This window comes from Neomonachus schauinslandi, chromosome 16, assembly GCF_002201575.2.
Source record: "Neomonachus schauinslandi chromosome 16, ASM220157v2, whole genome shotgun sequence".
NCBI lineage: Eukaryota > Metazoa > Chordata > Mammalia > Carnivora > Phocidae > Neomonachus > Neomonachus schauinslandi.
Genome location: NC_058418.1, coordinates 431,674 through 452,745, shown reverse-complemented (window position 1 = coordinate 452,745; position 21,072 = coordinate 431,674). Strand labels below are relative to the sequence as shown.

Here is a 21,072-nt window from a genome sequence, read left to right as displayed (position 1 = left end):
CCCTTGCGGGCCTCCATCTCAGGATTTTGAGATCATGACCTGAGCTGAAATCAGAGTTCAAGCTTAACCGGCGGAGCCACCCAGGCACTCCTGTGAAAACTGATTTTTTAAGACGTTTATCTGAACAGGTCATTTTATGTATTTTATTTAAATACAACAACACTCACGTTTTTGGATATTCAGTTCTATGAATCTTAACTTGTATAACCACCAAAACAAAACAAAGAGTAGATCCACTGTACAACAGACTCCTTCCTGATGCTCCTCTCTCTCACCCACAACCCTGGCAACCACTGATCCACTTTCCATGGCTACAGTTTTGCACTTTCCAGAATGTCACATAAACAGAATCTCAGAACCGGTGGCCCTTTGAGATTTGCTTTTTTTTCACTGAACATAATCCCTTTGAGTTGTATCAATAATTTGTTCCTTTTGGGGGCGCCTGGGTGGCTCACTTGTTTAAGTGACTGCCTTCAGCTCAGGTCATGATCCTGGAGTCTTGGGATCAAGTCCCACATCGGGCTCCCGGCTCAGCGGGAAGCGTGCTTCTCCCTCTGACCCTCTCCCCTCTCATGCTGTTTCTCACTCTCTCACTCAAATAAATAAAATCTTAAAAAAAAAAAAAAGTTTGTTCCTTTTTATTGCCAAGTACTGTTTGATAGTTTCGATATACCACAGTTTGCTCAAACCCACTAAAGGACATTTTGGTTGTTTCCAGTATTTTGCTATTACAAATAAAGCCACGATGAACATTAGTATAAATGCTTGTGTGTGAACCTTCTTAAATCTTCATTTCTCTGGGATAAATGACCAAGAGTTCAACTGCTCGGTTATATGGCAAGTAGATGTTTAGTGTTGTAAGATACTGCCACGCTCTTTTCCGGAGGAGTAGTACCATTTTATATTCCCAGGAGCAATATATCTGTGAACAAGTTTCACCACATTCTTACTAGCATTTGGTGTTCCCATTTTTGTTTTATTTTTATTTTTTTTAAGTAATCTCTGCGTCCAACATGGGGCTCCAACTTATACCCCTAAGATCAAGAGTTGAATGCTCCACCTACCAAGTCAGCCAGGTGCCCCAGTGTTTTTTTATTTTAGCCATCCTGATAGACGTGTAGTGACATCTCATTGTGCTTTTAATTTGCATTTCCCTAGTGATTAATAATGTCGAACATACTTCCATATTCTCCAACTGTATATCCTCTGCAGTGAAACGTCTGTTCCTGTCTGAGTTTTGAGAGATATATATTCTACTAGATATGCTCTTTGTCAGATATATGGTTTGCAAATGTTTTCTCCCAGTCTGTAGTTTGTCTTTTTATTCCCTTAACAAAGCCATTAGCAGAGCAAAGGATTTTAACTGAGATGATGTCCACAATTTGTCACTTTTTGCTTTAATGGATTATGTTTTTTGTGTCAAGTTTAAGAATACTCCTTAGCCCCAAGGATTTCCTCTTATATTTTTTCTAAAAGTTTTATAGTTTTACTTTTTATATTTAAGTCAATCACCAATTTTGACTTAATTTTTATATAAGAGGTGAAGTTTATGTTGAAGTTCATTTTTTTCCCCTATGTATGTTGGGCATCTTTTTTCTGACCCTAATTCTAACACCAAATATGTAGGTTTTTTTCAACACCACCCAATTCTCCAACCCAGCTGGATATCCAACAATTCAGTTCTGAGACTACCCACAATTAGGGCAAACTCCACAGTTCAAGGGCTTAGTCACACAAGACTGTTCCCACTCCAGATGCTGGCCATACACTACACACACTTCTGCTCAGCTGACTACAAATTTAGTGGTTCCCCAGACGCCACCTCAGGTTTGAGAATTCACTAGAATGACTCACAGAACTTAAGAAAACACTTTATTATGTTTACCAATTCAGTAATAAAGGATATAACTTAGGAACAGCCAAATGGGGGGCGCCTGGGTGGCTCAGTCGTTAAGCGTCTGCCTTCGGCTCAGGCCATGATCCCAGGGTCCTGGGATCGAGCCCCACATCGGGCTCCCTGCTCGGCGGGAAGCCTGCTTCTCCCTCTCCCACTCCCCCTGCTTGTGTTCCCTCTCTTGATGTGTCTCTCTCTGTCAAATAAATAAATAAATAAAATATTTTTTTAAAATTAAAAAAAACAACAACAGCCAAATGGAAGAGATATATAGGGCAAGGTTTGGGAGGAGGGTGGTATGAACAAATCTCCTTTGAATTCTCTAGGAATGCCTCCCTCTCAGCACATCAGTGTGTTCACCAGCCCAGAAGCTCTCTGAATCTCCTTGTCCACAAGTTCTTATAAACAAATCTTCAGCCCCCCTTCCCTCCCTGAGGTCAGGGTGTGGGGCTGAAAGTTCCCACCTTCCTTCTAGTGACCATTACCCATCCTGAAGCTATCTAGGGAACCCAAACCAAGTCATCTTATGAGCATAAACTCAAAAGGGGCTCTTTTATGAATAACAAGACATTCTTATCACTCAGGAAATTCTAGGGGTTTCTTCCAGGAATGAGGGACAATGACCAAATACGTTTTGTTATACGACAGATATCCAACTGCTCCAACACCATTCATTAAAAAGGCTACCCTTCCCCCACTGAATAGCTTTGCACATTTGTCAAAAATCAGATGAGCATGTTTTTGTGAGTCTATTTTTGGGTTTTCTATTCTGTTCCATTGACCTATGTGTTAGCCCAAACCACAAACTCTTGGTTACTGTAGCTAAATAGTAAGGCTTAATATCAGTTATTCCTCTCACCTTTCTTCTCTTTCAAAAATTATTTTTGGGACAATTTTTTCTATTCTATGTCTAGTGCTTTCCCATATAAATTTTAGAGTAAGCTTGTCTATGTCTACAAGTTTATTTCTTATTTAATGTCTCTTATCTATGTCTTCCTGGGAGTTTGATGAAAATTGCATTTTTTGTACACTTTTTGTATTTTTTTCTTGCCTAATTGCATTGGCTAGGACTTCCAATATGATTCTAATACCAGTAGGGAGCGCTGTCATCCTTATCTGTGGCTCACCATTATGATGTTGGCTATACATTACTTTCATAAGCTCTTTTCAGATTAAAGAAGTTCCTCTTTATTCCTAGTTTGCTACTGTTATTATGAAAGGATAATGAATTTTGTCAAATGCTCTGTCTACATCTATTTGTAAGAGCATGTAGTTTTTCTTTAGTCTGTTAATATGATGGGTTACAATGACTGTTTTTTTTTTTTTTTTAAGATTTTATTTATTTGAGAGGGAGCACATGAGCAGTGTTGGGGAGGAGGAACAGAGGGAGAAGCAGGCTCCCCGCTGAGCAGGGAGCCCGACACGGGGCTCCATCCCAGCACTCTGAGATCATGACCTAAGCCAAAGGCAGACGCTTAACTGACTGAGCCACCCAGGCGCCCCATGACTGGTTTTCAAATATTGAAACAGCCTTGCATTTCCAGGATAAACCCCCTGGTCATGTTGCATTGTTGCTCTTATATATTACAGAATTCAAGTTGCTGACATTTTATTGAGAATATTTGTATTTATATTCATGAAGGCTATCACTCTGTAGTTCTCTTGTCATTGTCTGGTTTTAGTATCCAGGTAATGCTGACCTTATAAAATCAATCAGGAGGTGTTTCCTCCTATTATGTTCTCAAAGTGTGGAACTGGCAACATTTCTTCCTTAAGTGTTGGATAGAATTCAACAAAACTATCAGGCCTTGAGTATGTTTTGAAAAAAATAAAAATAAATCACCTACTTCAGGGTGCCTGAGTGGCTCAGTCAGTTAAGCATCTGCCTTTGGCTCCGGACACGATCCTGGGGTCCTAGGATCGAGCCCTGCATTGGGTTTCTTGCTCAGCAGGGAGTCTCCTTCTCCCTCTCTCTCTCTGCCCCTTCTCCTTGCTCATGCTCACCTGCTCTCTCTCAAAATAAAATCTTTAAAAAAAAAACCAAAGTACTTCAATAGGTATAGGCCTATTTACTTGTAGAGTGAATTGACTGTCAAGAAATTGGGCCACTTTACCCAACTTGTTGAATTTATGAGCATGGAATTATCCAAACAGGACTAGGTTCTTTTCCAATCTCTGTGGGATGGAGATATACCACAATGGAATGAACACTGGGCAACATCTTCCTTCTCATCCCAATATATGCCATTATTCTGGGGCACACATGCTCAATGGTCAACCTACCAAGACCTCGTCTTCTTGGTGCCTAGAGCCCCGCTTCCACTTGGGTCAGGTATTCATACACACCCCAGCTACCATCATCAACATCCTGGAGATTCTAATCCTCCTGTCCTCTAGTGCTCTCCCACCTAGATTCTTCAACTCTGCCCACCTTAGGAGGCCTTCAGCCAATCATATACACTAGAGTTAGGAAGCAATGCCATCTATGAACTACCTGTGATATAGTAGTTTTGAAGGCTGCTGGTGTCCCTTCTCTTTAAGTCTCCTGAGTCAGAGGAGAGTAACATCAATGTCATCACCATTCACAGCAACAACAGCAAAAGCAACAACAATAACAAAACATCATCAACAACAAGAGCAGCAATGATAATAGCCACAAGGATGGGAGCAAGAGTGCAGGAGCAACTAAGACATACTGAACACTATTACATCCCAGGCACTCTCCACACCTCACTTCTCTTAATCCTAATGAGGTAGGGCTTGTCCACATTTTATTTTATTTTTAACGATTTTATTTATTTATTTGAGAGAGAGAGAGAGATGAGAGAGAGAACACGAGAAGGGGGAGGGTCAGAGGGAGAAGCAGACCCCCTGCCGAGCAGGGAGCCTGCTTCTCTCTCTGCCTCTCTCTCTCTCTCTCTCTCTGTCTCTCATGAATAAATAAATAAAATCTTTAAAAAAAAATAATTCACCTAAGATCACACAGCTATTGAGATGTAAACCCATGAGAAACCCAAGTCTGACCGAAGTCAAAAGATGCACTCTTAACCATGACACTAATACTCACATGGGCCTGGTTTCATGCAACTTCATACAATTTTTATTTCATAACTGGGTTTCATGTACAGGCCTTCTGAGCAGCCAAGGATTTACTACTTAAATGAATATCTATTTACTGTCAGGCAGTGTTTTCTTTTATAAATAAAATGCCCAAAGTGCACACATGCATACACACAATACCGCATATAAGGGTATTTCAATATATAAGCTAGAATAGAAGCCCTGTGAAGGCAGAAATTTTTCCATTTAACAAGCTACTAAGAGCCTATGCATACTTTTGCATATTGGTTCCCTCCACATTATAGGAATTTTCAATCTTACAATAAAATATAATCACAGCTGATACAGGCTACAAGAAAGAAATCAGATGACATTTATTTTTTTATTTTATTTTTTTAAAGATTTTATTTATTTATTTGACAGAGAGATAGAGAGAGAGAACAAGTACGCAGAGAGGCAGGCAGAGGGAGAGGGAGAAGCAGGCTCCCCGCTGAGCAGGGAGCCCGACACAGGGCTCGGTCCCAGGACCTTGGGATCATGACCCGAGCCGAAGGCAGCCGCTTAACCGACTGAGCCACCCAGGCGCCCCTAAATCAGATGACATTTAATATCCAGCAGTGTGGAAGGGGGACCTTGTTGCTGTCTTTTGCTCCCACAAATATGTTATCGCAGTAACAGCCATTTCTTTGAAAAAAGTTCTAGTCTTTCTTCAAATGGATAAATCTCACTAGTCAGTTCTTCTTCCTTCTGATATTCCTGTTATCAAATCAGAGAACCAGTTAATGGTAAGATGCACATCTTATGTGCTACTAAGAAAAAAAAGGCTGCCAATTAAAATATAGCATGCCATCGATTACCCTGATATCTGAGATGTCAAAATGTGAAAAGAACATGTATATTAAAACAAATTAAATATAGTGACTCTTTCAGATTCGGTGTCAGGACTAACTTCCAGGCACATACTTCTTCTACAGTTGTGCTAAAAATTTGATTGTGGGTCTGTAATGGGACGAATGTCCTACAAGGGGGGTTTCTCCAGAACTCATTCTCTGACACACTAGTTGTGTTGCCCAAACGAAGTAATCACCAGATGTGCAGTTACAGAGAATCTAAAATGTAGCAGCGCCATATGTTTAAATGATAGTATTTGAGATATAGGTGGGTAGAATAAAATGCTACTGACATTAATTTCACCTGTAATTTTTACTTTTTAAAAATGTGGCCGGGGTGCCTGGGTGGCTCAGACGGTTAAGCGTCTGCCTTCGGCTCGGGTCATGATCCCAGGGTCCTGGGATCGAGCCCCGCATCGGGTTCCTTGCTCAGCGGGGAGTCTGCTTCTCCCTCTTTCTCTGCTGTTCCCCCTGTTTGTGCTCTCTCTCTCTGTCAAAAATAAATAAAATCTTTTTTAAAAATAAATAAATATTAAAAAAAAAAATGTGGCCAATGGGACGCCTGGGTGGCTCAGTTGGTTGGGCATCTGCCTTCGGCTCAGGTCATGGTCCCGGGGTCCTGGGATCAAGCTCCACATCGGGCTCCCTGCTCGGCAGGAAGCCTGCTTCTCCCTCTCCCACTCCCCCTGCTTGTGTTCCCTCTCTCGGGGTGTCTCTCTCTGTCAAATAAATAAATAAAATCTTCAAAAAAATTTAAAAAAAGCAGAGCTATTCTGGAAACTTTCCCCACACTTGAAACACTGGTACAGGGTCTCCTGAGAATGTATCTTCTAGTGTTTGGACAGACAGCAGCTGTCCCAGAAGCTCTGCCACACTGATTACTCTTATAAGGTTTCTCACCAGTATGAGTCCTCTGGTGCCGAACGAGACCAGTAATACTCCTGAAGTTTCTGACACTGGTTACAGCCATAGGGTTTCTCACTAGTATGAATTCTCTGGTACCAGATGAGGCTAAGAGCTCTCAATGCAAGTTTTCCCACACTCTACACTCATAGTGTTTCTCTCCAGAATGATTTAAGATTTTAAGTAATCTCTACACCCAACATGGGGCTCAAACTTACAACCCAAGATCAAGAGTTGCATGCTCTCACAACTGAGCCAGCCAGGTGCCGCAGAGTGATTTTTTTAATGCACAATGAGGTGACCGTTGCAGCTGAAGGATTTTCCACATCCATAGGCTCTCTCTGGTTTGACTTCTCTCATGTTTAATAAAGCATGAGATATTAAATAAAGGCTTCCCACACTCTGTACATACATAGGACTTCTCTCCTATGTGAATTCTCAGATGGACAATAAGGTGGGGAACATCGGGGAAGGATTTTTCTCACTCTACATCTGTATGTTTTTTCTCCAGTATGGATTCTGTGATGCAAAACAAGGGAAGAGTGGTGGTTGAAAGACTTCCCACACTGGTTGCACTCGTGAGTCTTCTCTCCTGTGTGGGTCCTCTTGTGCTTGATAAAGCCAAGAGCTGGCACTGAAGGCTTTCCCACAATTATTGCATTTATAAGGATTCTCTCTGTATGGATTCTTTGACGCACAATCAGGATGTAATCCTTAGAGAAGGATTTTCCGCGGTCATTGTCATTACAGGGATAAAGTCTCTCTTCAGTAGGAGTCCTCTGGTGCCCAAGGAAGTGAGATTTTTGTCTGAAGGATTGTCCAAATTTGTTGCATTCATAGCATTCATTTCAAATTTCTTTCTTCTCTGTTCATGAGAGCACGCACCCTGATCAAACACCTCCTCACATCCCACCCCTTTGTGTGGCTGCCTTTCTCTGATAATTACATCCTGTTCACTAAGAGGTGCAGAATGGTTGTAAAATTACCACTTTGGGTACATCTGGAGGGCTCATCTCCTGTTAGATTTCCACCAAGGTGGCCAAGCTGACCGGCTTGGCTGATAGCTGTTTTATAGTCCTTTTCATCAAGTGTGTGACCTTCACAGCTTTTCCAACAATAACATATGTAACAGGAATGCTTAACATCTGAGTCATGTTCACAGAAAGCTTTTGTTGCAGGACCTTTTTGAGATGGAGCAAAGACTGAGCAGAGACTCATGCTTTCTCCATATTCACAACCACCACAGCCTTTCACCAGACCTTCCTGTTCTTTTGTGTGGATGCTGTTTGCCTCAAATGCTTTTCAGGATTTTTTATAAAGCATTTCTACCTGTTCCTCACATTCTCAGATTTTTCCTAATGTATATAAACAGGAATCATCCCTCATGAATCTTTGCATTTTCATGAAATTAGATGGTTCCACTCCAACAACATCCTGACTTGATGTTTCCATTTTGACCTTTGTTTCCCAGACTGGAGGGAAAAAGGGAGAAAATATCTGGATCCTTAGAGGGGGAAAAAAGGAGTTAAAGTGGTGGCATGTAAATATTAGAATTGGCCAGATGCAAATCTACTAAAAGTGACCCTCTGTCCACACTATGACAGCAATTTCACTCATAGGTGTATAACCAAGAGAAATGTGTTCATAGATTCACAGTAACATGGTTCGTAACAGCCCAAGACTGGACACTACCCAAATGTCAAAAAAAATAGGTGGAGATGAATAAATTGTGGCTTATTCACATGATGAAATACTACACATCAACAAAAGTAAATGAACTACAAGTACACAAAATAATATGGGTAAATACCTCAAGCATAATGTTAAATGAAAGTCAGACCCGGGGGCACCTGGGTGGCTCAGTCCTTAGGCATCTGCCTACGGCTCGGGTCATGATCCCGGGGTCCTGGGATCGAGCCCCGCATCAGGCTCCCTGCTCAGCGGGAGGCCTGCTTCTCCCTCTCCCACTCCCCCTGCTTGTGTTCCCTCTCTCACTGTGTCTCTCTGTTTCAAATAAATAAATAAAATCTTTAAAAAAAAAAAAAAGAAAGTCAGACCCAAAGTATGTTTACTTAGTGAAAATTTTAAGCTGTACATTTATATTTTTCAGCCTGTATATTTCCATGGAAATTTTTTTAAAAGATTTTATTTATTTATTTATTTGACAGAGACAGACACAGCGAGAGAGGGAACACAAGCAGGGGAAATGGGAGAGGGAGAGGCAGGCTTCCCGCAGAGCAGGGAGCCCGATGCGGGGCTCGATCCCAGGACCCTGGGATCATGACCTGAGCCGAAGGCAGACGCTTAACGACTGAGCCACCCAGGCGCCCCATGATTTTATTTATTTAAGAGAGAGAGAGCATGAGAAGGGGGAGGGTCAGAGGGAGAAGCAGACCCCCCGCTGAGCAGGGAGCCCGATGTGGGACTCGATCCCGGGACTCCAGGATCATGACCTGAGCCAAAGGCAGTCGCTTAACCGACTGAGCCACCCAGGCGCCCTACAGCTCAGTTCTTAATGACTGATCATGCAGCACCCGACCCCCTGGATCCACACACAGACCTCGGCCACTACAGGCTTCACTGGAAGGGTAAGGTGTGTGACAGTGCAGGTCATGATTCTAGGTAGACCATGGCTCCACCACCTTGCAACAGTACTAGACAGAGCCCTGCAATGCACGTGCAGGTTTCCCACGACGACAGCTGTTACAGAGCTCTCAAACAGGTGAAAGGATTCACAGCTTCTGGGGAACATTTCACTCTAGATAGCTACCCCTTTTCTCTCAATTCTCAGGACTCCTAGCTAGACCAGATCTACATGCAGGACAACAGAGAGCCACCTCTGCTCCAGACCCTCATGACCTCCTCACATTCATGGCTCTTGTCAGACGATTCAGAATCTCTCCATGTCTGCCCGTAAACCCATGTCCTCTCTTCACATCACATCCGGGTCACACATTCAAGAACTCAAGCTTACTCTGGTCTCTGGGGTTCTTCCTTATGCACCAGTCTTTGCCTTAGGCCAAAGATACCCAATAGTTGGTTATGATGTATTTCAGCCTCTGGAGAAGGAACTCCAGATGGGGTGCTGTGTTGTATTTTTTTAACTGAAATTTTTATTGAACATGACTGTAGATTCTCAGGCATTTGTAAGAAAGATTAGGGAATGGCACCTTGTACACTTTATCTAGTTTCCCCCAATAGTAATATTTCTCAAAACCACAGAAAATATCACAACTAGAATACTAACTTTCATATGATCCACGGGTCATACTCACATTTCCCCAATTTTAGCTGTACTCATTTGCTTGTGTGTGTATCAAGTTTTACACAATTTTATCACGGTGATAGGTTCTGGAGCAGTTCCAACGCCAAAATGTTGCCCATTTATAACCACACTCACCTTCCTCTCATGCCCAGAGTAATGCTTTTAATACCTTGTTTCCTAAGGATCATTTTTAGTAAAAGGCATCATGGAAGGACAGACATCTGAAATCTCGCCTATCTCTGATGATTACTCATATTCCATCCAGGGTTCCTCCTGATGCTTTCATCTTTCATTCATCCTCTGTACTTCTTTCTCCTTTCTGTGTAATCAGCCCGGAGCACAGAGATGCTTCACCTCACCAAACACCTCTTTATGCTTCGGACTGACTTAGTTATTCTCTTAATTATGAAAAACAAAAGGTCCTCTCATCTGAAGAAAACAGGGTTCTCGAAAACTGCTGCTTTCTGCCATGTTTTGTTTTATTTTGTTGCTATGTTGATTCTTAAACACTGGATCATCACTTTAAGTAAGAGGCAGCCCAGCTATATTAACCATCCTTGGCAGCCATTCTTCTCTCACCAAGAGACCCATCACCTCTGATTCTTTGATTTTGCATTTCCAAGATCAGACATTATTTTAAGAGAAACAAAAATTTGAAAATGTTTTTGACCCCAATCTAATTCTACACTAATGAAATGTCAATAATATAAATATGTTTCAGAGATTGTTCATAGGAAAGATAGAAAGACTGGGGAAATTTGCCAAGGTCCTCACCCTCTGGGGAGAGGCGACTCCCACCATCCCCAAACATCCCTGCACCACACGCCAACAGAGTATGTCTTCTCCTCCATGCTTATATTGCTTATCCTGGAATAAATCACCACCACTCCATTTTCTCATTACTACCTGTGGTTTCAGCTTTCCTGCCTAGACACTCTGCTAAAAGCCAGAACACAAACTGGGTCTTCTGCTAAGGACAATCTCAAAGATTCTGTAGAAATGAGTGAACCAGGTACTTCTAATTATAAATACTTTTGTGGATATGGGATTTCGACCTGATATCCCCTAGGTAAGTGTCAGATTGAACTGAGAGATGGAGTCAGGATCTCCAGGATCATTTTTAGTCCCAAAGGAAGTGCTGACTTCATCAAAATGGACTGCTGCACTAATAGTCAGTGAAATAAGAATTAACTAAGGCCAAACAAATTGGTAGAAGAATTCTCCTGGTGACTATTTGGAATATTTAGTATTATTCTTACTATTTTATATTCTGATGGTTATGTAGATCTATTTCCAATCCTTAGCACAGTAAAATATTGTTTAAATGGTTTCTCATTCTCATCGACCCCTCAGAATCCAGGATTAAACACTTTCACCAAACCTCTTTATTTGTAACAGCAATGTGGTTATTTGCGGAGGTTCTAAAAGAATTGGTCTTCGTGTTTAACAGACAAGTTGTGCAGTCAAGCACATATCTGAAGTATCAAACTTGAGAATAAATCCTACCATACATCAGTGCCATTATGTGACATGCCCACCATGAAAGACAAGGTTTAAACTTCCTTTGGCACAAACTACCACAAAGCTCACCGGGGTACAGCCTGGAACCCGTTCTGTGGCTTATAGCTTTGTAGAAAGAAATGAAGGTCCCTTCTGGCAAGCTGGGAAAACTAGCATATTTGGGATGTTCAAGGAAGGAGGAATCGACCCAAATGTCTAGGTAGTACAGATGCAGTCTACATGAGTTTTCTGGGGTTTTTTTCACACTTGGTATAAAAAAGCAAAACAGAGTGAACAACAGAAACCACTGGAGTGACTGAGGCTAGTCAAAGCATGGTCCTAGATCCTACTAAACCAGCAGGCAGGTCAGAGTCACTAAAGAGAAGCACCATAACCAAGGTGGGGTTTACTTTGGGTACGAACTACCATTGGAAAAGGCCAGGAACACACTTCTAAGAAACAAGAAATCAAGGAGAACTAGCAATTGTGCAAACAGCAAAGCTGTTGCTTTCTGCACATAACTATGCATCATATGTGACTCCGCTTTCAGAGGTTTCAGGAAAGGATCTAGCCATATATCTGCCATCTACTCATGAAGGAGATCCTTGGTCTCCAACTGTCCCCAAGATGCTGCTTTAATGACTTGTGATGCCTCGGTTCTCCTTCTGTCCAAAATCTTTCTTCCCCTCCTCTGCACCTTGCACTCCCAAAGCAGCACATTACACTAGGCTCTCGTTTTTATACTGACTTCCCCTCTCCCAACGACATGGCTCCTCTGACTTCTCACTCTCTCACAGATCTGCAAGACATTGTACACTGAAGTGCCAAAAAGCTGAAAGCCAGAGTCCTACTCTGACAGCACCCACCCACCTATGCTGCTCCTCCCAGTAAACAGCCACTTCGTTTTCCCAGTGGAGTGGGCCAGAAACCTGGGCCTTATCCCCCATTCTGTGTCTTTTCTCAAAAGCCACATCTAATCTGACAGCTCTGACTTTCAAATTCAGCCCGAATCCCACCACTTTGCACCTCCTCCACCCCTGCAGTCCAAGCTAGAGTCATTCATTTAAAAGAAGAAAAAATGGGCACCTGGGTGGCTCAGTCGTTGGGCGTCTGCCTTCGGCTCAGGTCATGATCCCAGGGTCCTGGGATCAAGCCCCGCATCGGGCTCCCTGCTCCGCGGGAAGCCTGCTTCTCCCTCTCTCACTCCCCCTGCTTGTATTCCCTCTCTCGCTCTCTCTGTCAAACAAACAAACAAACAAATAAATAAAAGAGGAAAAAAATATATATATCCTGTTCTCTTCCTAGAGAATCATTTTGGTATAGTTGAAGTCAAACTGTATATACAATTTTGGGTCCTTTTCTATGTTTTTCCCAGTTAATATTATGGGTAGCTTCCACATCATTAACATGTCTTTATCAGCAGAAAAAATGGTACAGCCCCTTTGAAGAACAATTTCGGGTTGAAATCAAAATTTAAAATGCAAAGCATGTGGTAGCTCAGCATTAAAAATTCAAAACTGGGCGCCTGGGTGGCTCAGTTGGTTAAGCGACTGCCTTCGGCTCAGGTCATGATCCTGGAGTCCCGGGATCGAGTCCCGCATCGGGCTCCCTGCTCTGCGGGGAGTCTGCTTCTCCCTCTGACCCTCCCCCCTCTCACATGCTCTCTCTCTCTCGTTCTCTCTGTCTCAAATACATAAATAAATAAAAATCTAAAAAAAAATCAAAACTAACATAAGAGGACCTTGCCCTTAGTGTTATTTCATCAAACTTTTGCTCCAGTTACATATGCATATGGGTTATGAATGTAAGTGTGTTTCTTATAATGCCTGGGTCAAAAAAGAAAAAGAAAACCCCAGGCTGGGGAAACCCTTACCCTTTTTGCAAGAACACATGTTCAAGATGCCCACTAAAGCACTGTTGGGAACATTGAAAAACTGCAAACTTCCCAGCTGTCCATCAGTGGCAACAGTGGGGGGAAGGAGGAAAAATTTGCGGCACCTTCACAAGGTAGACTACTGTACAACAGTGAAAACAGTACGTGTAGAAACCAAATACTGGTGAGAGAAGCAGATTGCAGAAGTTCACACATCAAGCACGTCAATCCCAAACACAAACACACACACACAAACCTTACCCCATATTGCTCGAGGCTACAGATATTATAAAGGGAAAATCTCTAACAGCCTGAAGACAAAGGTTAAGTGTCTGCTAGATGAGTCACAAACCCCTTCTGTGATCTTAAGTCTCTTGGGGAGGGCCCACTCCCTCCTGTGGTCACACTGGGGTGGCCCTTTTTCATTCACTAACCAAATATTTATTGAATGCCTACTATGTGCCAGGCCCTGTTCTAGGTAGGGATGCATCAGCAATGGATGAGACAGATGAAGACCCCTGTCTGGTGGAGCTGGCTTTCTAGTGGGGAAGACACAAAGAACAAACTGCAAAGTCTGTCTCCATCAAACACTCACTCTGGAAATTCAGGATGCACACAGACGTGGGTCAGTTTTCTTAGTTAGCACTGGTGTGACTGACTGCCCGAATCTCCACCCACTGTTCAAAAGCAGATTCAGGGAACACACTGCTCAAGGAAGGTGGCAGGACTCTGATGCAAGCTCCTACCATGTGCAAACCAGCAGCAAAGTTACTGGGCCAGCAGCCCCTGTTCTGGAACTCCTGAGGATTCTGGCTGCTACTGAGGAGACTTGGGAGCAGAGAAGAGACGCCATCTGACATGCGACCTCCCAGGCTCCCACTAGCTACCAATGAGGAACAGATGGTGAGGAGGAGGAGGGCAGAGGCATGGGCGCAGGAAGGAGGTGCCTGTTACACAGAGAAGGGAGTGGTGAAGGGGTTGAGTTCTGGAAATACCTTAGAGTTACAGACATGGAATTTTCGGGCAGGGAAGATGTGGAGGTTGGGGAAAGAGAAAGGTCAAGGTGAACCTTGAGGCCTGTGGGCAGAAAAAGGAGTCGCCATTTACAGAGACTGGAAGGAGTGGGTTTGGGGGAGACCAGAGGCTCAGCTGAGGACTCCAAAGTCTGAGGTGTCTGTCGCCCCGGGGGCAGACAGCATCAGGGCATTAGCGTCCTGTGGGGAGGGGCAACCCGGTCCACTACCAGGGATTGGAGGTGGGGGTGAAAACTGGGAGCGCCTGGGGCGCCTGGGTGGCTCAGTCGGTTAAGCGCGTGCCTTGGGCTCAGGTCATGATCCCGGGGCCCTGGGATGGAGCCCCGCATCGGGGTCCCTGCTCAGCCGGGAGCCTGCTTCTCCCTCTCCCTCTGCTACTCTCACCCTCCTGCTCACTCTCTGTCTCTCTCAAATAAATAAATAAAATCTTAAAAAAAAACCAAAACGGAAAAACGGGAGAGCGAATTCAGTGGATAGGGGAAGGACAGAAACATTGACAGGCACCCCAAAGACGCAGTGTGGGAAATCGGTCTGTGGAAGGCGAAGGGGGAGGCAGACGCCAGGAGTCTGAGAAAGCATCTTTGGGAAGGCACCCGGGAAACAGAGGAGGCTGTGCCAGCCCAAACCTCGCGAGGAGGGAGCGGAGAAGGAGCAGAGAGGGGCGTCCACCCACACAGGGCGAGAGCAAGGGGGAGGCGCGCACCTGCCGGGCGCTGGGACAGGGGGAGGCGGTTGCGGGGGCGGGCTGTGCTCCGCGCCAGCGAGAAGGAAAGGAGGGGCCCCCGCGCGGGAGGAGAGGGAAGCGAAGGGTCCGCGCCGGCCGGGCGGGCAAGGAGAACGGGGCCTGCACCTCCCGGGGCCAGGAGACCGGAGGGGTCAGCGCCTCAGCCTCAGCCCCGCGCAGGACCGCCAGCCGGCGCCCGCCCCCCACCGCCAGGTGCTGGCCTCCGCGGGGCCACCTGGGCGGCACACCAGGCCGGAGCGTCGACGCGGGCGCGCGGGCCGGTCGTGCGCATGCGCGCGCCTCCGGCCTCCCAGCTGGGGCTTCTCCGGCCGGGCGGGGACCCGGGTGGGGCGTTCGTGAGGGCTCGTGTCCCAATCGTTTGCCAATTTCTCCCCTGCACTTTCTTTCTTGTTGAGATGCCGAGTTCTTTACATGTTTTGTGTATCAGTCCTTTCTTGCGTCTATGAGCGACAGTTACCTTCCCCTAGTCTGTCGCTTGCTTGCCTTTCCACTTGCATAATACTGCTTCCTAATGAACACAGTTCTTAATTCTAATGTAGACAGGCTTATCAATTACCCTTGGTTTGGTTAAGAAACGTTTGCCTACGCCAAGATCACAAAGATGTTCTGTATTTTCATCTGAACTCGATCGTTTTGCCTTTCACATTTAGAGCTACAATCCTCAGGAGCTGATTTTTGTGGATAGTAGCGGTCAGCAAACCACGGTAAATCCACCTGTTTTTGTATGGTTGGTTAAGGATGGTTTTTAGATCTTTGAATGTTGAAGAAAATAAAAATAATAGTATTCATGGCACATGAAAATTATATGAAATTCGAATTTCAAAATCCATGAATAAAGTTGTACTGGAATGCAACCATGCTCAATTGCTTACAAATTGTCTGTAGCTGCTTTCACACTACAACAGTTGAGTTTAGTACTTGTAGCACAGACCATATGATGTGCAAAGCCTAAAATATTATCTTACCCTTTACAAAAAAGTTTGCTAACCCCTGACGGTACAGTGAGGTATGATCACTGGATTTTAGCTATTTAAAATGTTTGCAAAACCAGAAGATATTACTTCATACCCACTAGGATATCTATAATCTAAAAGACAATAAAAAGCATTGAAAAGAATGTGGAGAAATCAGAACACTTATACACTGTTGGTGGGAATCTAAAATGGTACAGTTGTGAACAAGTTTGGCAATCCCTCAAAAGCTTAAACAGAGAGTTACCATGTAACCCAGCAGTTCCAATCCATAGTTATCCAGTCAAGAGTGTTGAAAGCATAAATCCACACAAAAACTTGTACATGAAGGATCATAGTAGCATTATCCATAATAGCCAAAAAGTGGAAACCAACCATTGTCTGTTGACGAATGAATGGATAAACAAAAGGTGATATATCCACACAATGGACTATTATTCAATCATGTAAAGAATGAAGTGCTGACACATGATTCAACATGGATGAACACTGACAACATAATGCTAAATGAAATAAGTCAAAGAGGACCACATATTTTATGAATCCATTTATATGAAATGTCCAGAGTAGTCAAATCTGTGAAGACAGAAAGTAGATTAGTGGCTGCCAAGGGCTGGGAGAAGGAGAAGGAGGGAAAAGCAAGCTCCCCATGAGGAGGGAGCCCAAAGGGGGGCTCGAACCCAGGACCCTGGGGATCACGACCTGAGCCAAAGGCAGACACTTAACCGACTGAGCCACCCAGGTGCTCCTAACTTTTTTTTTTCACCTGAATGTTGTTTAATCTATTTTACCAGAAATGACGACTGATTCAGTTAAATTCCTTTGGTCACTATAAGCTTAGATGTCCATTTACTTATGTCTTTGCTATTTTTTTCTCCTGGGACGTGGTTATACACACTCTCAATCTGTTTATCTTTTGGGGTCTCAAGTGTTACCCTTGTAAATGTGGATTTTTTTATTTGGCAAAGGCAGCCTCATACCCCATAACCCACCTTTTCTCCAGTGAGGCAATTTCCCCAATTGTTTCCCATGAAGGGATTCCAATGGCTTTGTTGCCCCTCCCTGGTATTTAAGGGAGTCTCTCCTCCCTAAATCCTGTTCTCTCTTGGTCCATAACATCACCACACACCGTGGCTTCCCTCCTCCCTCCTAAGCCATTTCTTCTTCATCTGGCTGCCTCCTTTCAGTTTTTCCCAGGACCAGTTGCTTCTTCGGTCACCATTCTGAGTGTTCACTTAACGTAATCAGTTCTACAAGGCTCTTGCCTACCTCATCCTGCCGGCTCCCCTCATCTCTTCCTCTCTGATGCCCCTACATTCCCTGCTGCATCAGTACATACTGCTCTCTGTGAGGCAGTCTTCCCTCCCTTGGTTAACCTCTCCTCCTCTTACAGCTCACACTGATGTTTTCATGATTGTTTGATAAATAAATGCCCATCTTGCTCTCTAGCTGGACAGCTCCATGAGGAGGGACATGTTGTTGTCTTTCACAGGGGATAATGTGCCAACAACATGTGAGACACTCACCAAATGTGTTGATTTGAATGAACTGGAAGATATATTCCAAGATATTAATAATGATTGCTCCCCAAATATAAGTATTTGAATAAAGATATTCACCAAATATTTGCTGACTTGAATGAATTGGAAGGCATATTCCAAGATACTAATAATGATTGCTGGTAACAAAGGAGATTCTGGATGCAATTTCTTAATTTCGTATTTTTCTGTATATCCCAAGCATTTTTTTTTTCAGTGAGGAAGAATTACTTTAGAAACAGGAAACAACAGAGATATGCACCCAGGATATGGCTGCCCACTGTTCACTAGTGCTGGCTCACCTCCATCTAACTTAGTTCAACAAACACTGGGCATCTGCTGCAGTATTCTAAAGGCCAGGGACACAACAGAAACCAAAACAAGATGTTTACACGACAGCAGGAGAGACAAATAAGTACAACGCCATCATGTATCAATCAGTTGGCAGTCAATGCCTTGGAGATACATAAAGCAGGGAACGAGGATGGGGGAGTGAGTGCGTGTTGGGCAGGGGCAGTCTCTCTTAAATAGAAAAGTCAGGAAAGGACTCACTGAAAAGTGATGTCTGAGTAATGAATTGCAGGTGACGAAGTGATCCCAAAGGTATTGGGGGAAGAGGATCCCCACAAAGTCAAGTGATTGCAGAGGCCCTGAAATAACATGCCTGGCATTTGAGGAATACCAGGGAGGCCACTGAGACTGGAACAGAGTAACTAAGGGGAATATGAGAAGGGGCCAGGGAGGTGACAGTAGCATCAATTAAAACATTGCCAGGCCATGGGGCACCTGGGTGGCTTAGTTGGTTGATCTCACATCAGGTCTGTTTTTTATTTAAGATTTTATTTATTTGAGAGAGAAAGTGAGGAATCACAGCAGGGAGAGCAGAGGGAGAAGGACAAGCAGACTCCAAGCTGAGCTCAGAGCCCGATTCAGGGCTCAATCTCAGGACCCCGAGATCATGACCTGAACCGAAATCAAGAGTTGGACACCCAACCGAGCCACCCGGGTGCCCCTCAGCTCAGGTCTTGATTTCAGGGTTGTGAATTCAAGCCCCAGCATAGAGCCTACTTAAAACGACGACGACAACAAAAAACCCACACATTGCCAGGCCAAAGACATGATGATGTAATATAACTGAGATAACCTGTATTATGGTTAAAGATACTTGCTGCCTCTCCCCCAGTAAGGATTACACATCCCTGCCCCAGTGACCTCAGGCTTGGTTATGAACTTGCTTTGACAAGGAAAGGGAGTGGAAGTGCAGGTGCCATTAAGGAGCTTTCAGAGCCCCTACAGGAGTCTACCCGTCCTCCTTGCCCTCTACCATGAGATCAGCAATGCAGAGGAAGAGAGGCTGCTCCCCACCCGAGTGAAGGCAACATGGAGTAGAGCACTGGCATTGCAAGCCCATAGGATTTTTGCTGCCACTTGTTAATGCAGCATAACTTACCTTGAGCTGACTGATACAACAAGCCATCAGAAGTACTGCTTTTTTGGGGGGTGCCTGGGTGGCTCAGTCGTTAAGCGTCTGCCTTCGGCTCAGGTCATGATGTCAGGGTCCTGGGATTGAGCCCCACATGGGGCTCCCTGCTCAGCGGGAAGCCTGCTTCTCCCTTTCCCGCTCCCCCGACTTATGTTCCCTCTCTTGCTGTCTCTGTCAAGTAAATAAATAAAATCTTAAAAAAAAAATACTGCTTTTTTAAAAAAAAGATTTATTTATTTGAGAGACGGAGCACATGCGCACGCACGCAAGCAAGCACAGGAAGGGGCAGAGGGACAGGGAGAAACCCCAGTAGACTCCCTGCTGTGCTTGGAGCCCGACGTGGGGCTTGATCCCACGACCCCAAGATCACAACCTGACCAGAAACCAAGGGTCAGATGCCCAACCAACTGCACCATGCAGGGGAGCCAAAAGTACTGCTTTAAGGTTACAATTCAGAATGACAAAAATAAAAATAAAATTGACATTTCAAGCGTTGGCAAGGATACAGATCAACAGAAAGTCTCGACTGTTACTGTGGGAAAGCAAAATGCACCACCACTTTGGAAAGGAACTTTGCAGTTTCATACAAAGTTCAAAATAGACACCATAGGACCCAGCAATTGCACGCCTAGGTATTTACCCAAGAGAAATGAAAACCTGTTAGAGACTGAATGCTTGTGCCTTGCCCAAACTCATATTGAACTCCTAACCCACAATGGGCTGGTATTTGGAGGTGGGGCCTCTGGGAGGTGATTAGATCTGAGGGTGGAGCCCACATGAATAGGATTAATGCCCTTATAAGACACCCCTGAGAACTCTCTCACCCTTTCCACCATGAGGACACAGTGAGAAGACAACTAATCTGTGAATAAGGAGGCAGGCACTCTCTCACCAGACACCAAATCTGCCAGTGCCTTAATTTTGCACTTCCCAGTCTCCAGAACTATGAGAAGTGTTTGTTCTTTAAGCCACTCAGTCTATTTTAGTTTGTTATGGCAGCCTGAATAGACTAAGACATATACAGACAATTTTGAACTGTATTTCAGACCTGGGCTCCTGGAGAAATTCCCTCACCCCCCTGTGTTCCAAGAAATGCAAAAGCCCACCTGCTCTCACATATTCCAAGTAAGACCCAGATAGACAGGGGCTCCACACTTCCTCAATTACTCCATCCTTCCTCATGTCTCCCATAAGACTCATGGATGACTCCCTTTTTTATCTGACTACAAAAGTCCAGGCCCCCTTTCCTTTCTTTAAGATTTTATTTATTTATTTGACAGAGACAGACACAGAGAGAGGGAACACAAGCAGGGGGAGTGGGAGAGGGAGAAGCAGGCTTCCCGTGGAGCAGGAAGCCCGATGTGGGGCTCGATCCCAGGACCCTGGGATCATGACCTGAGCCGAAGGCAGATGCTTAACGACTGAGCCACCCAGGCCCCCCTCTTCCTTTTCTTTGAAATATTACACATTAATGAATACAAAGACAGGTGTGGATTAATGGAAACTAGAAACATGGTGGCAACCATCACGAACATCCCATGTCTCCATATTGAATGAGCACATCTGGACCTCCCACACACATTCTTAGGCTATGGACTTCTTTTAGGATGCTGAAAGTTGCCTTTCCCCTCAGCCAAACTAGTGGACAGGAGGTGTAAAAAGAGGTAAGCGGCATCTTTTCCTTAACTTTTCTTAAATTTCCTTTCGCTAAGGAATAGCTGTTCCTTAATTGGACTTAATTTTCCAGACTAGCTCTGACAGGGCTGTGTGGATGCCCAAGGGGCACCTGGCTGAGCAGCCATGCCTACTCTCAAAGTAGACAGACACCACCAGAGGTTTTTTGTTTTTTAATCCGTGTTTATTAACTTGCTGGAAAGCCAACAGACACTGAATACCTCACCAAACAGGAGCAGGGA

General features: G+C 44.3%; 1 protein-coding gene across 7 annotated transcripts in view; it reads left to right on the top strand.

The window, feature by feature from the left end:
• LOC110581909 (zinc finger protein 135) overlaps nt 1-21,072 on the top strand; it is a 110,187-nt gene that overhangs the window by 19,253 nt on the left and 69,862 nt on the right. Inside the window, exon 3 of one of the 7 annotated variants that reach the window (XM_044911401.1) lies at nt 19,454-19,465. The exons of the other annotated variants lie outside the window; for them this stretch is intronic. Coding sequence (XP_044767336.1) covers nt 19,454-19,465 — 12 coding nt within the window. The remainder of the gene's footprint in view (nt 1-19,453; nt 19,466-21,072) is intronic. 7 annotated transcript variants of the gene reach the window in all.